Raw genomic sequence first — 13,473 nt, 5'->3', positions numbered from 1 at the left:
GTTTTTAAATCGTAGATAAAACCTGATTTAATAGTATCATTAATTAGCAAAGGTATGAAACCGAGATATGCGTAGTGTAGGACTTTGGTAAACTACAGTCTCTGCATTTGTGTAATTTATGTAAGAAATCATCTACAAAAGATAATCAGCAACAGGGTATATTACGTAGTTCATTATATTTTAACACAACTTTTTTTCTGGAGGTGCCTGTGAGTCCTGACTCCTAACAGGAATTTTTATGTAGTAAGTTATTGCAGTGTTTCAACTGCATAGAGCTCAACGTAGTCAAGAGCAAAACAAGGCATGATACTCACTCACTTGTCTCTCTTGCAACTTTTATTTTCATGTACAAAGCATATAGCTTTAACTCTTTGGGACCAGTTGGGTGATGGAACTCCACAGCATCATCAGAAGAGTGTGGAGCTCTTCTACCAGCTGCACAACCTTGTTCCATCTTCTAGCATTTGTGAAGATGTTATTAGTCAGCAGCTGACTCACAGAGACAAGGCAAGTTGTTCGTATATTTACTATTTACTAAAATATTTATTTACTAAAATATGACTTAAGTATACGTTTCTAACTGTAGAAATATATTTAGAAAAAGGACTTGGTGCCTCAGAGGAGGGCATAAGTAACTTCAGTATCGAAAAAATGTTGCCTTACACTAATTGTTTCAAATATTAAAAATACTGTTATCTTGCATACAGAACATCAGATTTGTCCACCCTCTGACACTGCCTCCCTCTTTCCTGTATTCCCACTCACAAGAAACCTTAACCTTATGTTTGTAGTAGTTGAGCCCTATTTTCATGACGTCTTGGTGTTTCACAAATCTATGAAAAGTGTTTGTAATGGTAGTAATTGAATATAGATTTTCTGCATTCCATTCCAGTTGTCCTAATTGTTCTTCTTTCCACGTACAGCACCATCAAATTTAAGCACACTTTCTTTTGCTGTGTCTTAACCAACTGTAGTTCAGTCTTCTGGTGTGCTCCCTCCTGTTTCAACTAATTCTTGCATCTTGTCTAATAATTTGTACTAATACAGCATCTAGACTTTCTGCTTCCTTTCTTCCCCAGAACGTGGAGAAGGAGCAACAGTCAAGTTGTCATTGTTACATCTCTGTTGCTTTTCTTGATGGTGGGGTTGGATTGCGTCTTTCTTGAAACAGTCATGTGTGGTCCCTTTTATCTTTAGATCCTTTTTTCTCTTTTCTCTCTCCCTCTCAGCTGATATGTCCTTCGTGTCTTTCTCTTTGTGTCTCTGTTTTTTACAGTTTGAGATCTGTTTTCAATTCCTTTCCCTTTCTGTGAGACACATCCTTATGAGTCCGCTGCATTTGATATTACTAATTTGCTGCTTCAGCCTTAGTTCCCTTTCTCTTTTAAGCAGCAGTGAATTTGGGTTGTTTGTTTTTTTTTTTTGTCTTTCTGACCACTTATGTATTATCTGATTCTGCCTCTTTTTGTAAGAGTTAATGTAAATGTAAGACAAAAGAGCGGCTTGTAATTAATAAGATCTTATTTTATTTCCAGGTCCCAAGAGCTTTGCTGTGTATTTCTGAGCTCCATCTTCTGACACTTGTCTCATTTAATTATTTCCAGCTAAAGTGTTTCTGTGAGATTCTTTTCCCCTGTTGGGAAGCAGGGGAATTGCAATAATTGGATACTTTTGATGAAGAGGCTTCTGTAGATTCTTCTCCAATCTCATAAGGCCCCTCACTTCTCTAGTTATTTGTCCTTAAAAGATTTTAATTCTGAGTATTTCTGCCATGTTTGCCAGTTCTAGAGGGCAACGAATAAACTGCTCTAACAGTAATTGCCAGTTTTCTGTGCATCTGTGTCTTTGTGGGCAATGCATTTGCCTACTCTGCTCTGACTGATATGGCAGCTGGGTTGTGACTTGTCTGTGCATTTCTTCACAGTATGCTGCTGAGGCTACTCTTTTCTTGAAGGTCTTTACTTTCTATCTCTGTCTCAGGTCAAAAGCCATGGACTATAATTTAAGCAGAACCACTCAAGTGATCAGAGAGCTGCTTCTTTGTCTCTGATAACATTGTTTGGTGTCTTGTTATTACTTCGTCACTTGTCCTGTCTTCTATTCTGCTACCACAGGTTGTAATGTTTTCTCATGACTCAACTTGGTGGATTTCTCCCATTCTTTATTGCTGCTTAAAGGTCTCTTATCTCTCTGCTGGCTGTTTTTTTAGAGATGATCTTGACTATCCTGTTGATTACTTCTGTTTTGCTATCAGTTTAGCTAATGCAAGTAGTATTTTCAAAATCTATTGAAACCAGCAGGTATTCAGATTGTTGACGAACAGTGTTTCTTTTAGGTCTGTGATGAGCCTCTGTAGTTTCATGCTGGACAAAGGGAGCTTTTGAGCATTCAGCAACAGACTTGTGTAGGAGACTTTATCTCTTATCAAAAGTTATGTTCTGCTTCCCAACACAGAAAGCGCACGCTTAGCTTTTCCTATTGTTAGTAGGAGTTCTACTTATGACAGGTACTCTATCATGGTTTTTTCCCCCACCCCACCCTAGGAATTTGTTTCAAATAGAGGCTGTCAATTTGACATTTGAGTTGAGGCCTTCGTAGTGCTTTAAATTTTAGATATATGAACTGTTTTCACAGCCCAAACAGAATGAATTGTAGGGAGTTACTTGGTTACATGTTCTGGCGACTCATGGTTGTGTGATTTCAGAAGCAGTTACCCTTTTGCCTTTCTACTAGAGAGTAGCCAGGTCAACAAAAGTGAATGTGAGCCAGTCTGTACGTCACTGCAGTTCACAGCTTGGCATATTGATAAAACTGCCAATGATTTATAGTTTCACTAATTAGTGTGGTCTGTGAACTGCTGTGACTGTGGATGTGGTACTCACTCATTTCTGCCAACCTTACTGTGAAAACAGGAATTTCTTACATTTTCCCAGCATGGATTGCAAGGGCTCACATGGAGTCATCTGTATGTGTTTGAGAATTGGTATTTTCAGTGTTTATTCAGCAGATGTTAGTGAACTGTTTTGTGTAACTGTATATATTTAGCAGCAGTGTTGTGTTGTTTTTTTTTTTTCCTATGAGAAGCATATTTTTTCTAACTATATGTGATGCTTGCTTTACTTTCCAGAATGCTGCTGTTTCTCTTGGTTTTGGTGTGGTGGGTTTTTTGGGGGTTTAGGGTTTTTTTGTTTGTTTTTTTTTGTTTGTTTGTTTTGTTGTTTTTTTTTAGTTTACATCTGATGTGATCTGTCTTATGTCCTTTCTGTAATTTTCAGATTTTATAGCTTTTACTTTAAGTTTTCATTATTGTGGCAGATATTGGTTGTATGAGCTGTTGCAAAGCTTCTTAAGCTGTATGTTGTAAATTAAGTCTGGAAGTATGCCAGGTTGTCACAGTGGTATTAACAGTTTCTAGTTTGGTCTCATTTTGATTAAATATACCTAATGTTCATTCCCTGTAAGCATATATTTTAAGAACAAAGAAGTGAAAACCTTCATCCTCTTGTCTCTGCTTATCATCTAGTAATTTAGCTTAAGCCCTGGTTGTATTTGAAAGTAATTTTGATGCTTTATTCAGTATAACCACGCTGATTGCTGTGCTTTGTTTGTTCACCCCTGCAACTGATTAGTAGCTTCCTTGTGTCTTGGGTAAAGCTGTTTTTAATAGATGTACCTGTGTATTCATACCACAGCATGGTATTTACTATTGTTTACAGCCTTGCTGGAATAACTTTGTCTTGATCAGCCACAGTAAAGAGATAAAGGCATAAAAATTTTTACTTTAATACCATTTTTACCATTAAGTATTCTACATGTTATTATTAGTAGTTATTTGGGCAGTAAGAATGTCCTATTTGTCCCAATAAAACTCTAAGTTTCAGAGAAAAATTTGGCATGTTAGTGATGAACTCTATCTACATCATATCTAGCTAGAGAATTCTTATGTCTGTTTCTAGCCAATTTATTTTCATTCCCTTGTGTCCATGGGTACTGTGTTTAATCCTATCATTACAGACACTATCTCTAAAAATTTCTCTTCTTTCTCTTCCTCTTCTCTCTGCCTCTGTATGCTTGAGCTTTCATATTGAAAAGCTTGCATGTTTCGTCCTTCTATCTCTTCATGTTCTCTTCTAGTGCCTTGATACATATAGATAAACTCACTGAAAACAGCGCTGTGCAACTTGTGGGAGTAAAATAAGTATTGTACAAGCTATCACATTAAATGTTTAAAACTCTTTCAAGCTAAACTTGATCAAAGATCAAGATGGGCGAGAATCCTTTCATATTACTAAATTGTTCACAGAGACCTATTGTTGCCTATTACTGTTTTTAATGATAGAAAATAAGATTTGAATGCATAGTCAAAGTTAACTTTAATAATTTCATTATATCTTTAAGCTGCTGTATACCTCTTTTTTTTCCCAGTTCTTATCAGAGGCTGTTATATTCTGGTAGATCTAACTTATAATTTGGTCCACAGAAAGTAAGAATGGAAGCTCATGCAAAGTTTGCAGTACTATGGCATCTCACCCGTGACCTTCATATTAACAAGTCTTCTTCCTTTGGCCGTACCTTTGACAGGTTGGTGATTGCAAGATGATTCCATTTAAATAATTTTTATTTCAAAATCTTTAACTACATTACAGTGGCAGCATAAAATGTTTAGAAATTGAAGAACTACAATGTAACTGAGAGCAAGGAAGGAGAACAAGAAATGAATTTGTGTTAGACAAAATTGTTTTCACATGATGATTATGTAAGCTGTAAATTTTTCTGGTAAAGCTGTAAACAGTAGGACAGGAATGGTCATGTGATTCTTTGACTATCATTGTTGTTGAAATATTTGTGTGTATTGAACATAGCATCTGAGTTCTCGCTGTGATTTGGTAAAAACAAAAGCAGGAGAGAGAAATCAACCCAGAAGTGAATTATTTGAAAATGGAAAGTAACAGTAAAGCAAGAAAACTTTAAAACAAAATTGCAAGTAAGCACTAAGATACAAGAGTTCTTTTGTTTAATCTGTGTGTTTTGCGTAAGATGTCATTTATGGCAAGCAGCAGAGGATTTCTGTTTTGTGTTCTGGTATCAGACTACATTCTTAGAAAAAACTGAATGATCCAGACTCTAAACTAGTCTTGTCATCCTCAGCTAGCACAAATGTTATGGAAAAGTGCTTATTTAAACTTCCTAATGTATACTTAGCCAAGGAAGCAGAGTAAGAAGTTAATTCTTTGGCTTGATACTCTCACTCATTTCAGGAGTGGTGATAAATTCTGTACATACAGCTTATGAATGTGTACCACTGGAGGATGTAAAAGAGTTGATAAAATTCAGTCCAGTGTGTATATATATATATTTTCCAAGTCTGGAAAGGATTCTAAAGGCTAAAACTATTAAAATAAGAGAATAATGATAATAGGGAGTGCGTAACTGTCAAATGCATTACTCCTCTCTTCTTCAAGAAAAGATCTTTGAATAAGTTATTGTCTCTTTTCCATGCATCTGGGTGAATTGGCTTTTAAAGTTTTATATTTTTGTACTGCAGTACCACTTAGTAGGCAACCAAAGCTTGTTATGCCAGTTAGACGTACAAGTACTTGAACTGACTATACAACTAGTACTCTTAGAGCACCTATCTTAACTAATTTTATTACTAGCTTTTCCTGGCCATTTCTTCATTAGGCTAGACTAAAATATAGAACTTCAGGTTGCAAAGTTTTGATTCCAAATAAAATACTGTTTTACATGGAGAAGACACTGGAGTATATACAAACATGTTAAAATTTATCATATATTAGATTAAAATGGGATTATTCTGTGGGTAGTATAAAATATATGCTAGGTTCATTCTTCTTTCTATTCTAGATCTTTGTTTATCATGCTGGACAGCCTTAATAGCTTGGATGGTTCTACATGGTCCGTGGGACAAGCCTGGTTAAATCAAGTGCTTCAAAGGCATGATATTGCAAGGGTTCTTGAACCTTTGCTCCTACTGCTTCTCCATCCGAAAACTCAGAGAGTTTCTGTTCAGCGAGTACAGGCTGAATGTTACTGGACTAAATCTCCCTATCACCCTGAGGAAGAAAATGAAAAACACTTTATGCAGAAGTTTAGCTGTGCTGATGGTATGTACACAAGAAGACTATAGGAAGTTCCTTATTTAATTTCTGTATTTGTTGTTTACATGCAACATTAAAAACATAAATTTTTGAGGGTAACTCACAAAACAAAATGCTGGAATAGGTACTTATAGGTGCATTTGTGCATGTTTTTCCTAATTCAAGTCTGGGTGTCCGAAGCATCATTGAAGTTTTATTGTTCTCAAATTAAGATGATATGGAAGTACTTTAACACAGAGCATTTTCTTATATCTTACTGAACTTCAGTAGAACTTAAAAATACGGCTTGAAGCTCAACCGAGAAATGAAATGCTTCTGTGAGTTAGGACTGCTGATGTGGGCCTGGCTGAAAACATACTGATAAGGTTTGACGGTGTTTGCATGTATTGTGTAATCTTAGTAACATACTGGTAATTCTCTTGTATGAAAACACAAGCAGATAAGACTGCATAAGGTTTCACAAGGGAATTATGTTGTTATGCTAAGGTCTACTGCTAAAGTAATCTTTCTTTGGTTATGTGAATGTATTGTTTGCATCTTAACATTATTTTTCTGCTGTAAAGTGCAAAGACACATTTACCATGCCTTTATAATTTGAAGTCTAAATAATAGTTTAAATTCTAAATTTTAATTCTGAATTCTTATTCTGAAGAATAAAATAATTTGTGTATAAAACTTTTTGTGTTTTTCTTTAAGCATTTTCCCATGTGCCTGTAAGCCAAGGACAACTTATTATACCTAAAGAAGGCAATGAAAAACAACTTGCTATGGATGAAATTGAGAACTTCAGCCTGACTGTCAACCCCCTGAGTGACAGGCTTTCCTTGTTAAGTACCAGCAGTGAGACCATACCAATGGTTGTGTCTGATTTTGACCTTCCTGACCATCAGGTTGAAATACTGCAGAGTTCTGACTCTGGCTGTTCTCAGTCATCTACCGGAGACAATATCAGTTATGAAGTGGAAACGGAAAGCCTGAGTGCTCAAGATAGTTCTCAGACTCTGAGAGAAGACTCACCTGATGAAATTGTGCAACAAGTGGTTACAGATCTTATATGCAAAGTTGTAAGTGGTCTTGGAGAAGAGGCTGAGCCAGTTAAACATAGTCTACACTCTGAGGATACTTTGTGTAAATTCAGTCCTTTGGATGACTCTGTAGAGGTGACAAAAAGTGAAGATCAAAATATTCAAAGTAGCCAGAGTAGTTTGCTTAGTAATGACAGCTCCCAATTGCTATCGGCCTCAACTGAGACTGGACTTGAGAGCTTAAGAGATGAAATTTCAAGAAATAACTCTTCACCCTGTATTGCAGAAAGCCAGCAATCCCTCTCTGATCTCACTCTTGCTTCCACTGAATCGAAGTCCAGAAAGCGAAGCCACAGTAGTATTCAGTTCAGCTTCAAAGGAAAGCTACCAGAAAAAATGTCTGAAAAAGAAACAATTGTTAAAGAGGCTGGTAAGCAACCAGGTGCAAAACCTAAGGTGAAAATAGCCAAAAAGAAAGATGAAGAGAAGAAGAAAGCACAAACAGAAAAGCTTAAACAAACAAACGTCTTCTTTAGTGATGGTCTTGATTTAGAAAACTGGTACAGTTGTGGAGAAGGAGAAATTTCAGAAATAGAAAGTGATGTGGGGTCCCCAGGAATGCGAAAATCTCCCAACTTTAATATCCATCCATTGTATCAACATGTGCTGCTTTATCTCCAGCTGTATGACTCTTCAAGGACATTATATGCTTTTTCTGCAATTAAAGCAATTCTGAAAACAAATCCTTCAGCTTTTGTAAGTGCTATCTCCACTACCAGTGTCAACAATGCATACACTCCTCAGCTTTCATTGCTCCAGAATCTTCTAGCCAGGCATCGAATATCTGTTATGGGCAAGGATTTCTATAGCCACATCCCAGTTGATTCTAACCATAACTTTCGGAGCTCTATGTACATAGAAATTCTTATCTCCTTGTGTTTATACTATATGCGGAGCCACTATCCAACTCATGTTAAAGTAACCTCACAAGATCTAATAGGAAACCGTAATATGCAAATGATGAGTATAGAAATTCTGACACTTCTCTTTGCTGAGTTGGCAAAAGTGATAGAAAGCTCTGCAAAGGGCTTTCCTAGTTTTATTTCAGACATGTTGTCGAAGTGCAAGGTTCAGAAAGTGATCCTGCATTGTCTGCTGTCTTCTATCTTCAGTGCACAGAAGTGGCACAGTGAAAAGATGGCTGGAAAAAACATAGTGGCTGTAGAAGAAGGTTTCTCTGAAGACAGCCTTATAAATTTTTCTGAAGATGAATTTGACAATGGTAGTACTCTGCAGTCACAGCTTTTAAAAGTCCTTCAACGACTGATTGTGTTGGAACACAGAGTAATGACTGTGCCTGAGGAAAATGAAACAGGCTTTGACTTTGTTATAACAGACTTGGAGCATATTGGTCCCCAGCAGCCGATGACTTCTCTTCAGTATTTACATTCCCAGCCAATAACCTGCCAAGGCATGTTTCTCTGCGCAGTGATACGAGCTTTACACCAGCACTGTGCCTGTAAAATGCATCCCCAGTGGATTGGCCTTATCACTTCTACGTTGCCTTACATGGGAAAAGTTCTTCAGAGGGTGGTTGTTTCAGTGACTCTTCAGCTCTGCAGGAATTTGGATAATTTAATTCAGCAGTATAAATATGAAACAGGATTATCTGATAATAGGTATGTGTATGTAGAGGTGTATAATCTTTTTAGGCAGATTTGATTGTGTTGTATTACTTTACAACCAGATTAACCAATTAAAAAAAAAAATAATAATGAATCTCTTATTTTAGGCCTCTCTGGATGGCATCAGTCACTCCCCCAGATATGGTTCTTACCTTATTAGAAGGGATCACAACAATAATTCATTACTGCCTCCTGGATCCATCTACGCAATATCACCAGGTAAACTTATCTGGGTGTCTGAGAGGTTCCTGTGCAGTACATGTTAAATTAAGGACTGTGATTATATTAACAGAATTGAAGATCTGACTGGGAAAAGTACCAAATATATTATCTTAGCTATAAGTATGGGTTTTTTTATTGATAATATACACATCTCAAACAGAAAATCAGTGTTCTACTAATTAGACTTTTAAGAGAATAATCTTAGATTTTTTGTTTAGGTTGGGGGAATTTTTTTTGTTCACCTGAAATAACTAAAGTAGGAATTCCTTAACTTTCAGACTTTTAAAATGCTACTTTTTAGAGCTGGCTTCATTTGTGGGACTTCCCAGACTGATGCCTATCCTGTTTCTGGCTGGACTGTGTTCATGTTGCAATATGTCAAAACATTCTCTTTCTTCTCCTTCTGTATATTTGCAATTTGTCTTTTTAACCAAGCTGTATTTTTAGATCTGATATTCTGAGCATAGTCTCTTTTAAAAATTTGTTCCAGAGCCTGCAAGAATTTTTTGCCCTGCTCTCTGCAATCTTGGTTTTGCTTTTTTTCTGTTGTTCTTACACACCTTTGCCTTCTGTTCATTTAAAAGTAACTGAAAAGTGTTTATTGTTTGTGCAAGTAAATAATTGTGCAAGTAAGTTACACTTAAAGTTCTGAAATAATTGTTTTGCAAAGGTGTAGGCAGATGATACAAAATTGCTGTAGACATGAGGCCTCACATGTTCAGAATGCATTTGATATTGTGCAACTCAGAAGATTCTTTGATTATTGTTTTTAATGGACTCAAAACCTGTACATACTGTAAGAATTATTGAAAAACTATTTTGAAAAAGAGTTAACATTGAAAGCTTCCATGTCTGTTAAGTCTCAATTTACACTATTTTACTTATGCTGTTTATGTAGATACTTAATGCTCTTCCTCCCATCTCCCTTTAAAATCCACTAGCTTTTGGTTAATGTAGATCCGAAGCACTTGATTGAAGCACGCAATGGGATCCTGTCTATCTTGCATATGATCATGTCTTCTGTGACTTTGCTTTGGAGCATCCTTCACCTTGCAGATTCTTCAGAGAAAACTACTGCTGCTGCTGCCTCCATTACCACTATTAATCTTGGGTCAACAAAGGTTAGAATATCGGGGATAATATAGTTTAAGTTGTTAATGGATACCTTTGTCAAACTAAATCCAATCCCATTCCCTGAAATGTAAATAGAGTTTTAATACCTTTGTCCTCATCTAGTCATCCACCTCAGAAACAAGGCTTATTACAGGTATTGAATCTGTTTTTAAACTTGAGTGTATCAACTCAAGACAACAATGTCTTATTTGTTTGCTTTCTACAGAGAAAATGAAATCCATCCTGAAAAAAATTAAGCCACCTCAAAAGTTATAAAATATTCATGTAAAATCTTAGCAAAAGCGAACTGTCCTCTTAAAACTTCTGGTACTTAGTCACTTATGCACTAGGTCCTTCATTTATTTAATTCCCATACAGTGATGTCACTGTGCACGTGGAAATGACATAGCAGATAGTGAGCTAGTAATCATAAAGAAGAGAACCTGAGAAGGGGTCAAATAGGACTATACTGAGAACATTGTCTAGCCCTCTTATTGGAAGCAGTTCAAACTTCTTATACTTCACGTTATTACACAGGAAATTGTAATTTAAATTTGAAATGTTTTAAAATAAGATTTCCTCAGTTAATTTGAGTACTGTCAGATACTGTTGGAGATGATGCTGTTACATCCTTTTCAACCTTTGTCATTCAGACTGAAGGAATACAAAATAACTTATATTAGACTCCATGTCTGCACAGACAGCATCCATGTCATATTTTTGCTGCCCACGGGGCTTCCGACTTGCTGAAAGGACAGGGGTCCATACTTGTTGATGGCCCATAATGTTATGCTCCTTCTGTGAATAAAGAAGCTTTTGTACTCTGGTTAAACATTAACTCTTGTGTACATTGCAGCTTTTCTTTAATTTGCCCAAATCCACATTATTCAAACGTGTATTCAACATGTCCAGTATATGGAAAAAGTCCAGTTTGAATTCAGCTTGTTTGGTGCAGTGTCAAGATAGGTTATTTTACTTTTTCACCTCGTTACTTTCAGGTAATGCTTTTGTAGTTGCCTTGTTGGTGGTGGATGTGGTTAAAAACACACAAAACTATGGAACAAAATTGTATGTCTAAAGTATAAGCAAGCTTTTTAACCTTCAGTACAACTAGGTTGCTTTGGCAACCAGACTCTTGGCAAGTGCATGAAGTGTATTGTCAGGCCGTTTCCTGCAAGCTTAGACAATTCCTACTGAAATATCTCTGACCAAGGTAAAAATGGCTTTCAGAAAACTGATAGAAATTGCATTTTTCTCTGGAATCTTCCTGACATAGAAAACAGGACATGATGACAGCTCAGGAAATACACTTCCTGACCCAAGTATGCCTCAATAACTTCTGACGCGCTTAAGAAACACAATATTAATTGTTTCAGTAGTGAATATTTCAGTCTCCCAGAGCAGTGTGTTCTTTCTTTTAGGATTTCCCCACCACCCCTACTTCTTAATCTTTATCTCACTTGTGACAAAGCAAGTCCATCACTATTTGTGGCAGACATGAACATCATCTTCCTTTCTTCCTCCTAATTACCTTGTACACATTAGATAACTGTTACATGCTTTTTCCCTGACTATACAAACCTATTTCTGCCCTTCTTATAGGTCACATTCTGTATCACTAATCTTTCTTTTTATAGTTTGAGTACTGTCAGCTTGTGGTACAGTTCTTGAAGTAAGATGTTGTCATGGTTTAACGCCAGCCAGCAACTAAGCACCACACAGCCACTCGCTCCCTCCACACACACACCCCACCTAGCATGATGGGGGAAAAGAATCAGAAGGGTAAAAGTGAGAAAACTCATGGGTTGAGATAAAAACAGTTTAATAATTGAAATAAAATAAAATAATAATGAAAATAATGATAATAATAAATTGTAATGTAAAGGGAAATAACAGAGAGAAATAAAAACCAAGAAAGATAAGTAATGCAAATGAAAACAATGGTTCACCACCAACTAAACAATGCCCAGCCAGTCCCCAAGCAGCAGCCTCCTCACCAACCTTCCCTCTAGTTTTATGGCTGAGTATGATCTCATATGGTATGGAATATCCCTTTGGTCAGTTGGGGTCAGCTGTCCCGGCTGTGTCCCCTCCCAACTCCTTGGGCACTCCCAGCCTACCCTCTGGCAGGGTGGTATGAGGAGCAGAAAAGGCCTTGATGCCGTGTAAGCACTGCTCAGTAATAATTAAAAGATCCCTGTATTATCTACACTGTTTCCAGCACAAATCCAAAACATAGCCCCATAAAAGCCACTATGAAGAAAATTGACTCTATCCTAGCCAAAACTACCACAGGTGTCCAAAACTGGACATCGTATGTGGGAGGAAATTTTTTGTGTCTTTCATGAAGTGTTGCTGTTTATGAATACTGTTTTCCCATTCCTTGCAAAGTTACCATGGTGAGTTCGTGATCCACTGTAATCCCAAGACTTTTTTTTTTGCTGTAGCACTGCTATCTAAATAGTTTCTCATCCTGAATTGCTACAGTTGTTTATCCCTACCTTTGCATGCAAAAATTAAGCCTTTATTGCAGCCTATCTTTTTTTCAGGAGGCTTTTTGAGTTTCTCAGATCACTTTTAGTTTTGTACCTTTCAGTTGCTTCCCACTTCGTTACCATTTGCAAATTTAACAAGTGTATTTTATCTTCCCGTGTCGTAGCCGATGAATAAAATGATTGAAGAGTACCAGATGTAGAATAGAGCTTTATGAACCCTCTGAGTGCATCCTTCCATTTTGATAAAAGTTAGTGATAGTTACCATCCAAGTATGGCTTTATAGCTAACTGTTTTAAACATAGTGCTGAGGTACTTATCTAAAGGTGTATGTGTTCTGCTTCCACATTTCAGAATTTGAGGCAGCAGATTCTTGAACTGTTGGGTCCAATTTCAATGAACCATGGTGTTCACTTCATGGCTGCTATTGCGTTTGTATGGAATGAAAGAAGGCAAAATAAAAATACTTCTAGGACAAAGGTATGTTTATACTACAGTGGTCACTTTAAATAGTGGTAATAGCCTTACGTGATGTAGAAACAGGAAGGAGAAAATTCAGACATTCCAGTGAAAAGATGCATATTATGAAATATGGACAATATTTATATTCTATTTCTAATTACCAACTGTACTGTCAGGGAACTACCAGTGTATTTTAGAAGGGATAATCTCCTTGAATTCTTCAGGAAAAGAGCAAGGGATTCCAAGTCTCTAGATTAACTATTAGTTACTAATGTTTCAATCCCATGAGGCCAGCTGCCTTAATTTTGGCATAGGCATTGTCTATGATGATAACCAGTGACATACATATGATTC

General features: G+C 36.7%; 1 protein-coding gene across 1 annotated transcript in view; it reads left to right on the top strand.

Annotated features, from left to right (window-relative positions):
* Window positions 1-13,473, top strand: part of DOP1A (DOP1 leucine zipper like protein A) — a 70,264-nt gene that overhangs the window by 39,061 nt on the left and 17,730 nt on the right. The window contains exons 16-22 of the mRNA XM_082481502.1: window positions 355-507; window positions 4,481-4,581; window positions 5,866-6,125; window positions 6,816-8,823; window positions 8,937-9,048; window positions 9,993-10,172; window positions 13,012-13,137. Coding sequence (XP_082337628.1) covers window positions 355-507; window positions 4,481-4,581; window positions 5,866-6,125; window positions 6,816-8,823; window positions 8,937-9,048; window positions 9,993-10,172; window positions 13,012-13,137 — 2,940 coding nt within the window. The remainder of the gene's footprint in view (window positions 1-354; window positions 508-4,480; window positions 4,582-5,865; window positions 6,126-6,815; window positions 8,824-8,936; window positions 9,049-9,992; window positions 10,173-13,011; window positions 13,138-13,473) is intronic.

This window comes from Vanellus vanellus, assembly GCF_965231255.1.
Source record: "Vanellus vanellus genome assembly, chromosome: 3".
In the NCBI taxonomy this organism is placed as follows: Eukaryota; Metazoa; Chordata; class Aves; order Charadriiformes; family Charadriidae; genus Vanellus; species Vanellus vanellus.
The sequence above is the reverse complement of the archived record's forward strand: the minus strand, read 5'-3'. Positions and strand labels throughout refer to the sequence as shown.